This window comes from Phyllostomus hastatus, unplaced genomic scaffold (assembly GCF_019186645.2).
Source record: "Phyllostomus hastatus isolate PE091 unplaced genomic scaffold, TTU_PhHast_1.1 phas_contig_40, whole genome shotgun sequence".
Classification (NCBI taxonomy): Eukaryota; Metazoa; Chordata; class Mammalia; order Chiroptera; family Phyllostomidae; genus Phyllostomus; species Phyllostomus hastatus.
Window position 1 is genome coordinate 7905599 of NW_025333872.1, and position 11912 is coordinate 7917510.

Below are 11912 nucleotides of genomic sequence, written 5' to 3' on the forward strand. Positions count from 1 at the left end.
TCATGGTCCCCCCTCCCTCCCTCCCAGGGAACCAGTGTGGCACTCTGCAGCAGGCGTGGGGGAAGCGTGAAATGAGGGGTGGCAGTGGGGCAGTGACCCAGGTCTCACTGCCCCAGCCCTGTCCCCTATCTTATCCTGCAGGGTTCTCAGGGCCCTTGGCAGTGAGTGGTGACAGGAAGTGGCTGACGTTCAGGGTGCGCTGGCGGGCCTCTTCACGGTTGGCACAGAGGGCCTGGCCAATGAGGTACTCGCTCTCCTGGGTCACGTCTGACAGGCGCAAGTCGAACTGCAGGAGGGTCTTATTGTCGGACATGCCTTCCAGGAGCTGCTTCCCACCGTCCTGGGAGGGGGGGTGTGCAAGGGAAGCGTCATTTTTTAAAAAATATATTTTATTTATTTTTAGAGAGGGGGGAGGGAGAGAGAAAGAGGGAGAGAATCATCAATGCGTGGCTGCCTCTCACCACCCACCCCCCACACACACACACTGGCCTGCAACCAGAGGCATGCACCCCTACTGGGAATGAAACCAGTGACCCCTCGGTTCATAGGCTGGTGCTCAATCTGCTGAGCCATACCAGCCAGGGTGGGAAGGGTCATTTTTTTTCCATGGACATGTGTCTGGAACAAAATAGTACTTGACATAATTGTGCAGCACCCTGACATTTTCATTCTATTCTGTTCTATGTGAGCTGCAGTAGCTATCTTGGGACCCCATGAGGAGCGCCAGAGAGCCAAGGTATTTTCCAACCCCAGAACCCCCTACCTTGGGGCTTCTGATAATGGCCCATAGGGAATATTCCCCTTGTTTAAGCCAATTCCAAGAGCACCCCCTTTGAAGACAGTGTGAGTGTGAGCAAGGCTGCTCTCTGGGGAGGTTCAGTAGAAGGAACAGGGTCTTCACTGAAGCACCTAGAGGGGCCGCCTCACAGTTTCAGCCCCGTGTGGGTCAGGTGGGCTCGGCCCAATGGGAAGGAATTTCATGTTGGGAGGCAGAGCTGCTGCTCTGTGGTTGTGTCCCAATTGTGTGTTGCAAAGTCAACGTAATACAGAAGCATTTATTTTAAAAAAAATAGACTATAAAGGAAAACATTAGCAGACATATCAAGCAGTAAAAGTAAATTTCAATTAGGTTACATTCATGTATATGTTCACTAGGTATTCATGTAAATTGCATTTCTTACTGTGAGACTTGATCAAGACAGTTTGAGAAACCTTGTCTACTGGAAAGGACCCCAGCTTTCAATCAGCCCTGGGTTTAATCACAGCTCTGCCACTTCCTACTGATTGGATGCTCTCGGGCACATCACTGATGTCTCTGAGACAATTTTCCATCTGTAAAGTGGGGTTAAGAATATACATTTTACTAGATAATTGTGAGGATTAAAGGAAAACTAATGGATATTGGGTACTGAGCACAGCATACTCATATAACCCTGAGTGGTAGCAACAGCTAGCACTTACCGAGGACCTAGACCGTGCCTGCAATGGTTAACTGTTTTACAAGTACAACTCATTTAATCCTCCCAGTAACTACATTTCGAAGTAGATGGCATTATTATCCCCATTTTACAGATGAGAAAACGGAGGCCGAGAAACATTAAGTAACTTAACTGAGGTGCTAAATGGCAGACTTGGCATTGGATGCAGATATAGTCTGTGATCTTAACAGTTGCCTGGTAAGTGCCCTGTGACCGCTGGATTCCACCTGCACCCTCAAGGCCCCAGGGCCTCTCCGTGGCCCTGCCTGCCCCAGAAGCTGTGGCTCACCGGTCCTATGTGGTTGCAGGACAGGTTGATGCTGATGAGCGTGGTGTTGACAGAGAGCACCTGGGAGATGAGAGTGGCTGTAGGCTCGGAAAGCTCGTTGCCGCCGAGGTGCAGTGTGGTGAGGCACTTGTTGGTCTGCAAGGCGTGGGCGAGTGCCTGGCCGCCCTCATCCTCGATGCAGTTGAGGCGCAGGTTGAGGGAAAGGAGGTTGGTGTTGTGTGCCAGAGCGTGAGCCAGCGACTGGGCGCCAGGCGCACGCACCTGGTTGTTGGCCAGGCTGAGCACACGCAGGCGGCTGTGGCTCAGCAGCTTGGCGGCAGCACGTGCGCCACGGTCCCCAATGAGGTTGTGTGACAGGTCCAGCTCCTCGAGGGCTGGGTGGTCCAGCAGGCTACGAATTAGGATGCGTGCCTTGTCATCGTCCACCTTGCTTCGGGTCAGCCTAAAGATCTGTGGGCAAGTAAAGCGTGCATAGCACTTGGTAGCCAGGGGTAACCTGCCTGCCTACCTCCCTTCTGCAGGTAGAGGAGGGAGCCAAAGGGAGGCCTGAGGTTCTGCTCACCTTGCGTTGGCCACCTGGTTGGCTCTTGAGCAGGACAGGTGTACCCAGCATGGCAGAGTGGTGCAGAATTGGTGGCAGGTAGTAGGGGGAAAAGGCTACAATTTCTTGAGAAATTACTATGTTCTGGACATGCTGCTAGAACATTTCACAGCCACTGTCTCTCACCCTCAGCATCCCAGTGAGGTGGAACAAGTTATCTCCATTTTATAGACAGAAAATGGAGGCTTAGGGCAGACACATCATGTGCCCAGAGTCACACTGTGGTTAAGGTGTGGGGGCAAGTTTTGAATCCAGGTCCGTTTGACCCAGCAGTCCCTCGCTGCCGCCTCTTCGGCTGGCTGGGATCCACCATGGCAAGGAGAGGACTTTTCAAAGGAGATTGCCAGGGTAAGAACCAGGGAGAAAGTGGGAAGGGTGAGAATCAGGACATGGATGGGATGAAGTAAACAGATACAGGAAAAGGTGTAGGATAGCATTATGAATATGAGAGATGGGAACCCCTGTCTCTTTTCTTCTCACTGACTTATTCCACTCCTTTCTCTTCCTTGAGACCTCAGAGTGGCTGGCCTGTCTACTCTCTCCCTATCCTTCAGTCTTCTCCTTTCTTTAAACCACTCTTAGCCAGCTTAGAGTCCACTGTCTTTCTCACCTTTTCATTGCGTCCTTCTGGCAAAGCTGCCACCCTGGATCCAGCCCACTGTCTATTTTCTGTGCCCGAGCAACTGACATGATGGGAAATGTTACGTGACAGAACTTGCTGGTCTCGCTGGAGCCACTGATCGCTCCTCAAGGCTGTGTGCTGATTCAGTTCTGTTTCTCTGGCCAACATGTCCTCTCATAATCTACATCAATCCCAACATTCCACGGCCTCCTTGGACTTCAGGGACCACCCTAAAGCTTCCTTGCAGCAGGTGAATCTCCTCCTGCCTCCGCAGCCAGTGAATGGGAACTCCTGATTTTCCTCCACTCTCCCTTCTGTCCAGGGCTGACCGCCCCACCTCAGTCCTGGATCCCGCCCTCCTGCTTTCTCAGGAACCCTTCGTGGTCAATGGACCTGCCTGTGCCTCTGTTCTGGACTCAACTCATTTCCTGCAACTGGATGAAAATCTACATTGGTTTTACACTCATGCAAGTTTCTCCTTAAGAAAACCCCGAACCCTCATCTATTTCTATCCTACCTTTCTCCCCTTTCACAGCCAAGTTCTTGAAAAAGTTGATCGCAGACATCCAGTTTCCTCACTTCCCACTCTCTCCATAAACCACTGCAATCTGGGCTCTGGCCTTGCTCCTGGCACCCCACTGACATAGCTCCTTCCTCCCCTCAACCAAATAACCTTCATGTTTGCTAAGCCCAGCCCCCAGCTCCACCCACCCCATTGCTGCTCACCTCCTCTTCTTGAAACGCACCCTCCCTTGGCTTGGTGACACAATGCCATGTCCCCTTTCCTTCCTTTCCGGTTTCCTGGCAGGCTCTCTCTCTACCAATCAGAACATTTGGGACTTATTTATACTAAAAAATCATTCAATGTATATCTGGAATTCAAATTTAACTGGACGCTCTGGTTTTTTTGTGTGTGTGCTAAATCTGGCAGATACCCTAGTTGCAGTTTTATATTCACATGATTGCTGATTAGTGTCTTTTATTGCACTAGACAGTTAGCTCCAGAGGGCACAAATGGTATAATTTTGCTCCATGCTGAATCTTCAGCACCTAGGACAGAGCCCAGAGCACAGATGTTTGTTGAATGAATAAATAGCTGAATGGGGAGGGCAGTGCCTTGTTCATCTCTGCGTCCCCAGAACCCAGCTGGGTGCAGGGTGCATGAAGGGACAGTCGGTCAGTGAGTAAGGAAATGAGAGGAGGAAAACGACGATAGCTGAGGAAGAGGAAGAAGAGGTGAGAGGGAATCAGAGAGATGCAGAAAATGGGAATGGGGGAAGGTTAGGGGGTGGGGACCAACAGTACCTTGAGGGTGTGGCACGCCTTAAGGGTCTCGGCCAAGGAGTGGCAGTCACGGTAGGTGAAGAGAAACAGGTTCCACTCGAAGTTCATGCCGCAGTCCTTGACACCATACACCAGGTCCAGCTCCTCCAGCTGGTTCAGGCCAGCCACCAGGTCACCCAGTTGGTAGTGGTCCATGGTGGGCTCATCCATCTCTCCCTCGCTGCCGGAGTCGGACTGTTCCCCACTGTATGGCTGAGGTGGTAGCTGCACCGGTGGAAGGAACTGATCCACACGGATCCTACGCACGTAGGTTCTGCAGAGCGGCAATAGGTCGAGGATCACGGCGGGGTCCGTGGTGCCTGGGATGAAGTGCTTTATCAGATTCTCCAGGTGCCGCTCGAAGAACACGCGTTTCCAGCTGCTGCCGTGGAAGTCCAAGTGGCACACAGGCCAGCGCTGCACACAGCAGCGGTGCCAGTAGTTCTCATCATCGATCAGGTTGGCAGTCACAGCCAGTGGCAGGTCAGGGGACAGGTGGTTCAGTACCTTCTGCTGGTGCTGTGGAGGCAGCTTCTTCAGGATAGGGTTGTCTGTGGGGACAGAAGAAGGAAAGCAGAAGTCACAGTGCTGGGGAAACCACCGCACGGTGTCCCAGGCTGGGCCTGCCTGGGGCACTGAGGAAAGGGAAAACCCTCCCCTGCCTCAGGGAGCCCCAGTTGGAGGGGGAGGCAGACTTTGCTCTCAGGGAGTCTCAGTCTGACAGGGAAGACATAGCCTCTGGCTTTGGGGTTTTCCTTGCCTGAAAGTTGACATCTTAGCCTCTGGTCTCAGGGAATAAGGAAACAATCTTAGGTCCAGCCCCCAATCATCACTTTGTCTGATGGAGGGGACAATCCCTGACTTCAGAGGCTCCCAATTTTATTTGATTCATTCATTTTGAAACGAACAAAAAAATTTTTTAGCACCTGCTATTTGCCAGACATGGTTCTAAGTGCTGAGGGCATAAGAGTGAATGGAACAGAGGCAGCTGCTTCCTCCCGTGAGGGGAGTCAGACAATGCCCAAGTCAAACACATAGGTTAGGTGGTGACAGACGCTGCAGACAGAATCATGGCCCTGTCCTGGGAGAGCTCCCATCCAGTAGGAGAGGCTGGCAACTTGTCTTTGAAAAGGATGAGCATCAGCAGCACACATTGCAAAGAAGAAACCAAGAAAATATACACACCACAGGAAACTCCGAGAGAGTAAAGGCCAGTCAACCAGCGAGCGCTTCCTAGGTGAGGAGGTAGGTAGGGTTTGGGTGGGGTTTTGTTGGAGAGAGTAGGAAAGGTGAAGAGAGGGCACAGTCATGGAGACACACTGTGGGTAAGAGTCTAGTGGGGCTTGGAAGTGGAGACAGCAGGAGAAACTGTGGGCTCCAGGGGCCGAAGGGAAGTGTTGAGTAGGGACCAGGACTCTGTGTGGGAGGGCAGGGGCTGCTGCCCTAGGACCCAGCCTCTGAGGCCTCTCCTCCAGGCAGTCCCCACCCACTCTGCCCTGCCTCTGGCCTTCTCCCTCCTGCCACCAGCAGGAACAGACTCACTCTTGAAGTTCTTGACAATGTGCTGAATGCAGAGCTCTGTGAGCAGGGGCACGGTGGCCAGTGACCACTCAGCATCCTCGGCGATGATCCTGCGCATCTGACGTACAAGGGCTCCAGAATTCGGGCCCTTGGACTTCACAGGGGGTGGGATGGTTGAGGCCTTTGAGACCTTTGGGCCTGAGCTCAAAGCTTGGCCTGCAGTGGTGGACCGGTCCTGGGTGGAGAGAAAGGACCGGCTGCGAGACGAGGTTGTCGCTGCTACGGGTTCCTGCGTGCTAGTGACTGGCAACATAGTGACAGGTGACCCCTTGGTAGGTCCTTGATGCTGGTGAGAATCTGGAGCCAGAGGAGGGGATAGAGTTGTTACTATGGAGGGTCTTGGTAGGCATGTATCAATAGAGGTAGCACAGAGTGGTTCTTAAGGTTCAGTCTGGGGTAGAGCAGATTCAGGTGCAAATCCCTCTGACTAGCTGTGTGGCCTTGGACAAGTTACTGAACCTCTCTGAGTTTCAGATGCCTCCTCTGTGAATGAGAATAACAGAATAAGATGACTGGGAGGGTGAATGTATCCAAAGAGGCACAGTACATTGCTACACATGAAACTGCAGCAAGGAACAGCCCCATATTTTAGATAATGATAACTACATGGCAATTACAAGCAATTACTGTAAGCTGGACACTCTTTTCAGTATGCATATTAACTCATTTAATCTTTGCAAAAGACTTTTTGAGATGGGCACTTGTATTATTCCCATTTTTTCTGATGTGAAACTAAGTACAGGGAGATTACCAGACTTGCCCTATGTCACATAGCTTCCAGATAACAAGCATGGACTTAACTCAGTCTATCAAGTTCACATTCTGACCTCCACATTGCACTGCCCCTCTGAGGGTGTGGGGTAAGGGTGTGTATTGCCAAAGACCAAGGTATAAGAAAGAACTGTTTAGTTCAAAACAGTTCCCTGCAGTAAGTATTTTACAGAATAGCAACTTCCTGGCCCGGAGGGTGGGCTGGGAACAGCGTTGGCCAACAGAAACACAAGGCAAGCCATGCACACTACTGTAGATTCTCTAGGAGCCACGTTAAAAAAAAATAAAGGGAAACAGGTGACGTTAATTTTACATTTAACCCAATATGAGCAAAACATTATCATTTAAATAGCACATCAATATAAAAATTACTGAGGTATTTTCTATTTATTTTTTCATAAGAAGCCTTTAATATCGAAAGTAGCCGGCAGACCCTGTCTCAGACAGTGCAGCTGAGAGTGAGGGGAGAGGGGGCTGGACCCACTCCCTGTCCAGGGCGCCAGCACCTTCTCCTCCTCCTCCCCTCTGAGAGCTGCAGCTCTGGGTCCCTCCCTTCAATCTCCCCAGCCCAGTCTTCCTTCTACTTCTCCAGCCTCCCAGCATTCCAGACGGCAGCAGGAAGTCGTGGGAGGTGGGAAGGCAGCTAAATATGGGGCTGAAGACAGAAGACAGAGGAGGTGTCTGGGGCTGGAGACCCTGCCCTGAGACTGTAGGCTGAAATGGGGCTTCCCAGCATGCAGCAATTCCTCCGGTCAGCTTCTCCTCAGATTTGCTTTCTGATACAAGGCCCTGTGTAGTGACCGGTGGGAAGGAACATTGTGAACCAGCACAGGTGTCCTTGGCAGATGGAGGAGACCAGATGGTGCTCCCCAGGCCTCCAAGAATCTCGAGGAGGACAGCCTGGCTCTGAGCATATATATGAGTGAGACAGAGAAAAAGAGGAGAGAGAAAGATGGGGCGGGGGTTGTAGGGAAGATATATGTGTATTTGTGACACCCTTATGCAAATCAAATGGAAGTTAACAGATTTTGTCCAGAATTGTGGCATAAACAGCTTATACTTTCTGATTAATGGCCCCTCAGAGGGTGTGGCCAGGAGGGGATGCTGCTTAGAGACAGCAGATGACTTTACATTTCTGGCTTTTAAAAAAGAATATTTTACTGATTATGCTATTACAGTTGTCCCATTTTTTTCCTCCCCTTTATCCCCCTCCACCCTGTATCCCCCCTCCCTCCAGCACTTAGTTCATGTCCATGGGTCATATGCATGAGTTCTTTGGCTTCTCCATTTCCCATACTATCTTAATTTCCCCCTGTCTATTTTGTACCCCCCATTTATGCTACTTATTCCCTGTACCTTTTCCTTCCCTCCTCCTCCTCCCCGCTGATAACCCTCCATGTGATCTCCATTTCTGTGATTCTGTTCCTGTTCTAGTTGTTTGCTTAGTTTACTTTTGTTTTTTTTTTTAGATTCAGTTGTTGATAGTTGTGAGTTTGTTGTCATTTTACTGTTCATAGCTTTGATCTTCTTTTTCTTAGATAAGTCCCTTTAACATTTCATATAATGAGGGCTTGTTGATGATGAACTCCTTTAACTTGACCTTATCTGGGAAGCACTTTATCTGCCATTCCATTCTAAATGAGAGCTTTGCTGGGCAACCTTGGACGTAGGTCCTTGCTTTTCATGACTTTGAATACTTCCCTCTGGCCCCTTCTTCCCTGCAAGGTTTCTTTTGAAAAATCAACTGATCATCTATGGGAACTCCTTTGTAGGTAACTCTCCCCTTTTCTTTGTCCTGGCTGGTGTGGCTCAGTAGATTGGGTGCTGGCCTGCAAACCAAAGGGTCACTGGTTCCATTCCCAGTCAGGGCACATGTCTGGGTTGCAGGCCAGGTCCCTAGTAGGGGGTGTGTGAGAGGTAACCACATGATGTTTCTCTCCCCCCTTTTCTCCCTCCTTTCCCCTCTGTCTAAAAATAAATAAACAAAATCTTTTTTAAAAAGGTTTTCTCTTCATTTTTAATCTTGGGTAATGTAATTATGATGTGCCTTGGTGTGTTCCTCCTTGGACCCAGCTTCTTTGGGACTCTCTGAGCTTCCTGGACTTGCATGTCTATGTCCTTCACTAGACTGGAGAAGTTTCCCTTCATTATTTTTCAAATAAGTTTTCAGTTCCTTGTTCTTCCTCTTCTCCTTCTAGCACTCCTATGATTCAGATGTTGGAACATTTAAAGTTGTCCTGGAGGTTCCTAAGCCTCTTCTCATTTGTTTGAGTTCTTGTTTCCTCATTTTGTTCCAGCTGATTGTTTATTTCTTCTTTCTGCTCCAAATCATTGACTTGAGACCCAGTTTCCTTCCCTTAACTGTTGGATCCCTGTATATATTTCTTTACTTCACTTTTGCATAGCCTTTATTTTGTGACCATACTCAGTAATTTCTGTGAGCATCCTGATTACCAGTGTTTTGAATTCTGCATCTGATAGGTTGGCTATCTCTTCATCAGTTAGTTGTATTTTTTGAGCTTTCATCTGTTCTTTCATTTGGGCCATATTCTTTTGTCTCCGGGCACCTGTTATATCATTAGGGGTGGAGCCTTAGGTATTCATCAGGGTAGGACAACCCTGTCGTCTTGGTGTTATGGCACTGTATGTGGGAGAGGGGTCAGAACAGTGCCACTTGCTCAGTTCTCACTTCACTTTCAGTCACTTCCCTTGCTATCCACAAGTGAATTGAGTCCTTTGAGGTGCGCTGCCCTGGTGCTAATTCCTGAGTGGGTGGGTTTGTGTATATTCTAGACCCTGTGGGTCCCTCCAACAGACTCTCCTGTAAGACTGCCAATTTCTCCTGCCACCTCAACCCCCACAGGTTTTTATAGCCAGAGGTTTTGAGGCTTTAGTTTCCTGTGCTGGAACCTTGGGTTGCATGATCTGTCTCTCTGCCCAGTTGTTCCTCCTGGCTTATCCCCATGCAAATGTGGGACCGCCTGATCCACCAGCTGCAGTCTTGCCACATGTCCTCTCTGGCCCCCAGCTGCTGGTCTCCACCCTCCTACAAGTCTGGATGAATGTTTCTTCGTTAACTCCTTGGTTGTCAGACTTCCATACAGTTTAATTTTCTGTCAGTCCTGGTTGTTTTTTGTTTGTTTGTTTTTAAATTGGTTGTCCTTCTTTTGGTTGTGCAAGGAAGTGAAACCTTCCTACCTATGCCTCCATCTTGGCTGCAACTCTGCATTTCTGGCTTTGCCAGTGACTTGCCATGTGACCTTTGGACAAGTCACTTAACCTATCTGAGTTCAGTTTCCTTGTCTGTAAAATGGGATAACAGTATCTTCCTATGCAAGCATTGTGGGGATTGCTCTAAAATAATATTTGAATACTATTGCTATTATTTGCAAAGAGTACTGGAGGGTGTGTATGGAAGATGAAGGCACTGTGATGGACAGGGGTCCTAGGCTGGGGGGAGTATACCCTGGACACCAGCTTCTCGACTGCTAACCTGAGATGGTATCTTTAAGTGAGGCCCTCTCCTATCTTCAGGGAAGCAAGGTGGCTGTGGCTGTGTTTGGGGCTGGATGAAAGGATGGCCATCTGCGCAAGAGAAGAGAATAGACAGCAGGCCAGCCCTGTTCCTGCTAGCTCTGCATCAGGGCTCCCTCCAAAGTCCTGGCCTGAAACATTCCTGTATTCCCCTTTCCCAATGCATCCCAAGATACCCTGTGAGCACATCCAAGGAAGCGAGACCCAGCTGGGCAGGGGAAGCCCCAGGTGACTGGTGGATGTTGCCCTGGTGCCCACCACTCCCCAGGTATTACTCACAATACCATCAGGCCTCACCATCCTGGGAGGCCACATGTTGGGCAGCCCCACCTGGGCCTAGGAAATGGGTGGGGCCAGCCTCCCTGACTAATGCCTCACTGTCTCAGGACCTTCATTTCTTTCTGAGATGGTTGTAATCTCTCTTGCTACTGTTTAGACCCTGCAGACTCCTCTGGGCAAGACACTGCAGGACGAGACCCAGGGTGGGCCCCAGAGTCTGGAGCCACTTCCAGGGAAGAAAAAGGCAGAGCATCCCTCCATGGGCTCCGTGTGCACGGCTGGTATAGAAAAACCACCCTACCTTTGTCCTGTGATGTTTACAGACACCTCCATATATCAGCAGGTCTGCTGTCATTTGTAAGGCAAATACTGAGACCATTAACCTCATAATAAGGTCAGGGTTGATTGTTTCCACTTAATAACTCCAGATTTTCTCAAAGAAGATATTACAAAATATTTTTTTGGCAAGCAACTTATTACCTGACACAGAGGATTCTTCTTTTTTTTATCCTCACCCTAGAACATGCTTATTGATTTTAAAGAAGGGGAGGGAGGGTGAGAGAGAGAGAGATACATTGATGTGAGAGAGAAACAGCAAATGGTTGTCTCCGGTACACACCCCAACTGGGGACTGAAGCCACAACCTAGGTACATGCCCTGACTGGGAATCGAACATGCAAGCTTTTGGTTTATGGGTCCATGCTCCAACTAACAAGCCATACTGGCCAGGGCACAGAGGATTCTTCTAAGGAGCATTTTAGTTCCATATTTTAAAAAATCTATTATTGAAAACTAATAAAATATAAAACAAAGTATATTTAAAAGGATATGAACAAACTTTTTGTCTCCTTGTTATTAATGTTATAAAGATGATATGGTGTGGCCCCCTCCCTGGTAGGTCGTGACCCTGACCTTCACCCTCTTAACCACCACCAGGTTGCCACCCTTTGGCTCCCCTCCCACCTCTCTTATGGTTCTTTCTCAAAGTGTCCAGCACAGGCTCCTTGCACTCTGCCCACTCCTAGCGCGTTGTGGTTCCTCAGGGTTCTGCGCAGTCACCCTGCCTCACTCCTGATGCTGGTTCCCAGCTCTCGCTCTGCTCTGGGCTCCAGACTCAGGTCTGCTGGCCTGCCTTCCAGCTCCCTAAAACTCAGCTGCCCTGCAAGAGAACTCAGTGCCTCCCCCCAGCTGCTCCTCCTCCTGGCTCCCTACCTTGGCCAGGGGCACCATGGTCCATCCAGATGCCTGAATCAGAAGCTGGGCATCCATGCTCTCCTTCCAGCCCCAACATCTACTCACTGTTGGAGCCCTTTGCTTCTGCTTCCCACCTCAGCACCCACAGTCTCCCTCCTGCTGCTGCCTTAACTCAGGACCTCACGGTCTGCCTGGATCATAGCTTCGGGTGCCCAGCACCTGGGTCTGTCATCCAGTGTG

The 11912-nt window shown here is 49.8% G+C and overlaps 1 protein-coding gene across 1 annotated transcript; it reads right to left on the reverse strand.

Annotated features, from left to right (window-relative positions):
* Positions 1-130: 130 nt before the first annotated feature.
* On the reverse strand, positions 131-6147 carry TCTE1 (t-complex-associated-testis-expressed 1). Its single transcript, XM_045842822.1, has 4 exons — positions 5856-6147; positions 4296-4864; positions 1768-2217; positions 131-340 (listed from the first exon to the last, which is right to left on the reverse strand). The coding sequence occupies exons 1-4, from the start codon at positions 6145-6147 to the stop codon at positions 131-133; spliced, it is 1521 nt and encodes a 506-aa protein (XP_045698778.1).
* Between the last annotated feature and the right edge of the window lie 5765 nt (positions 6148-11912).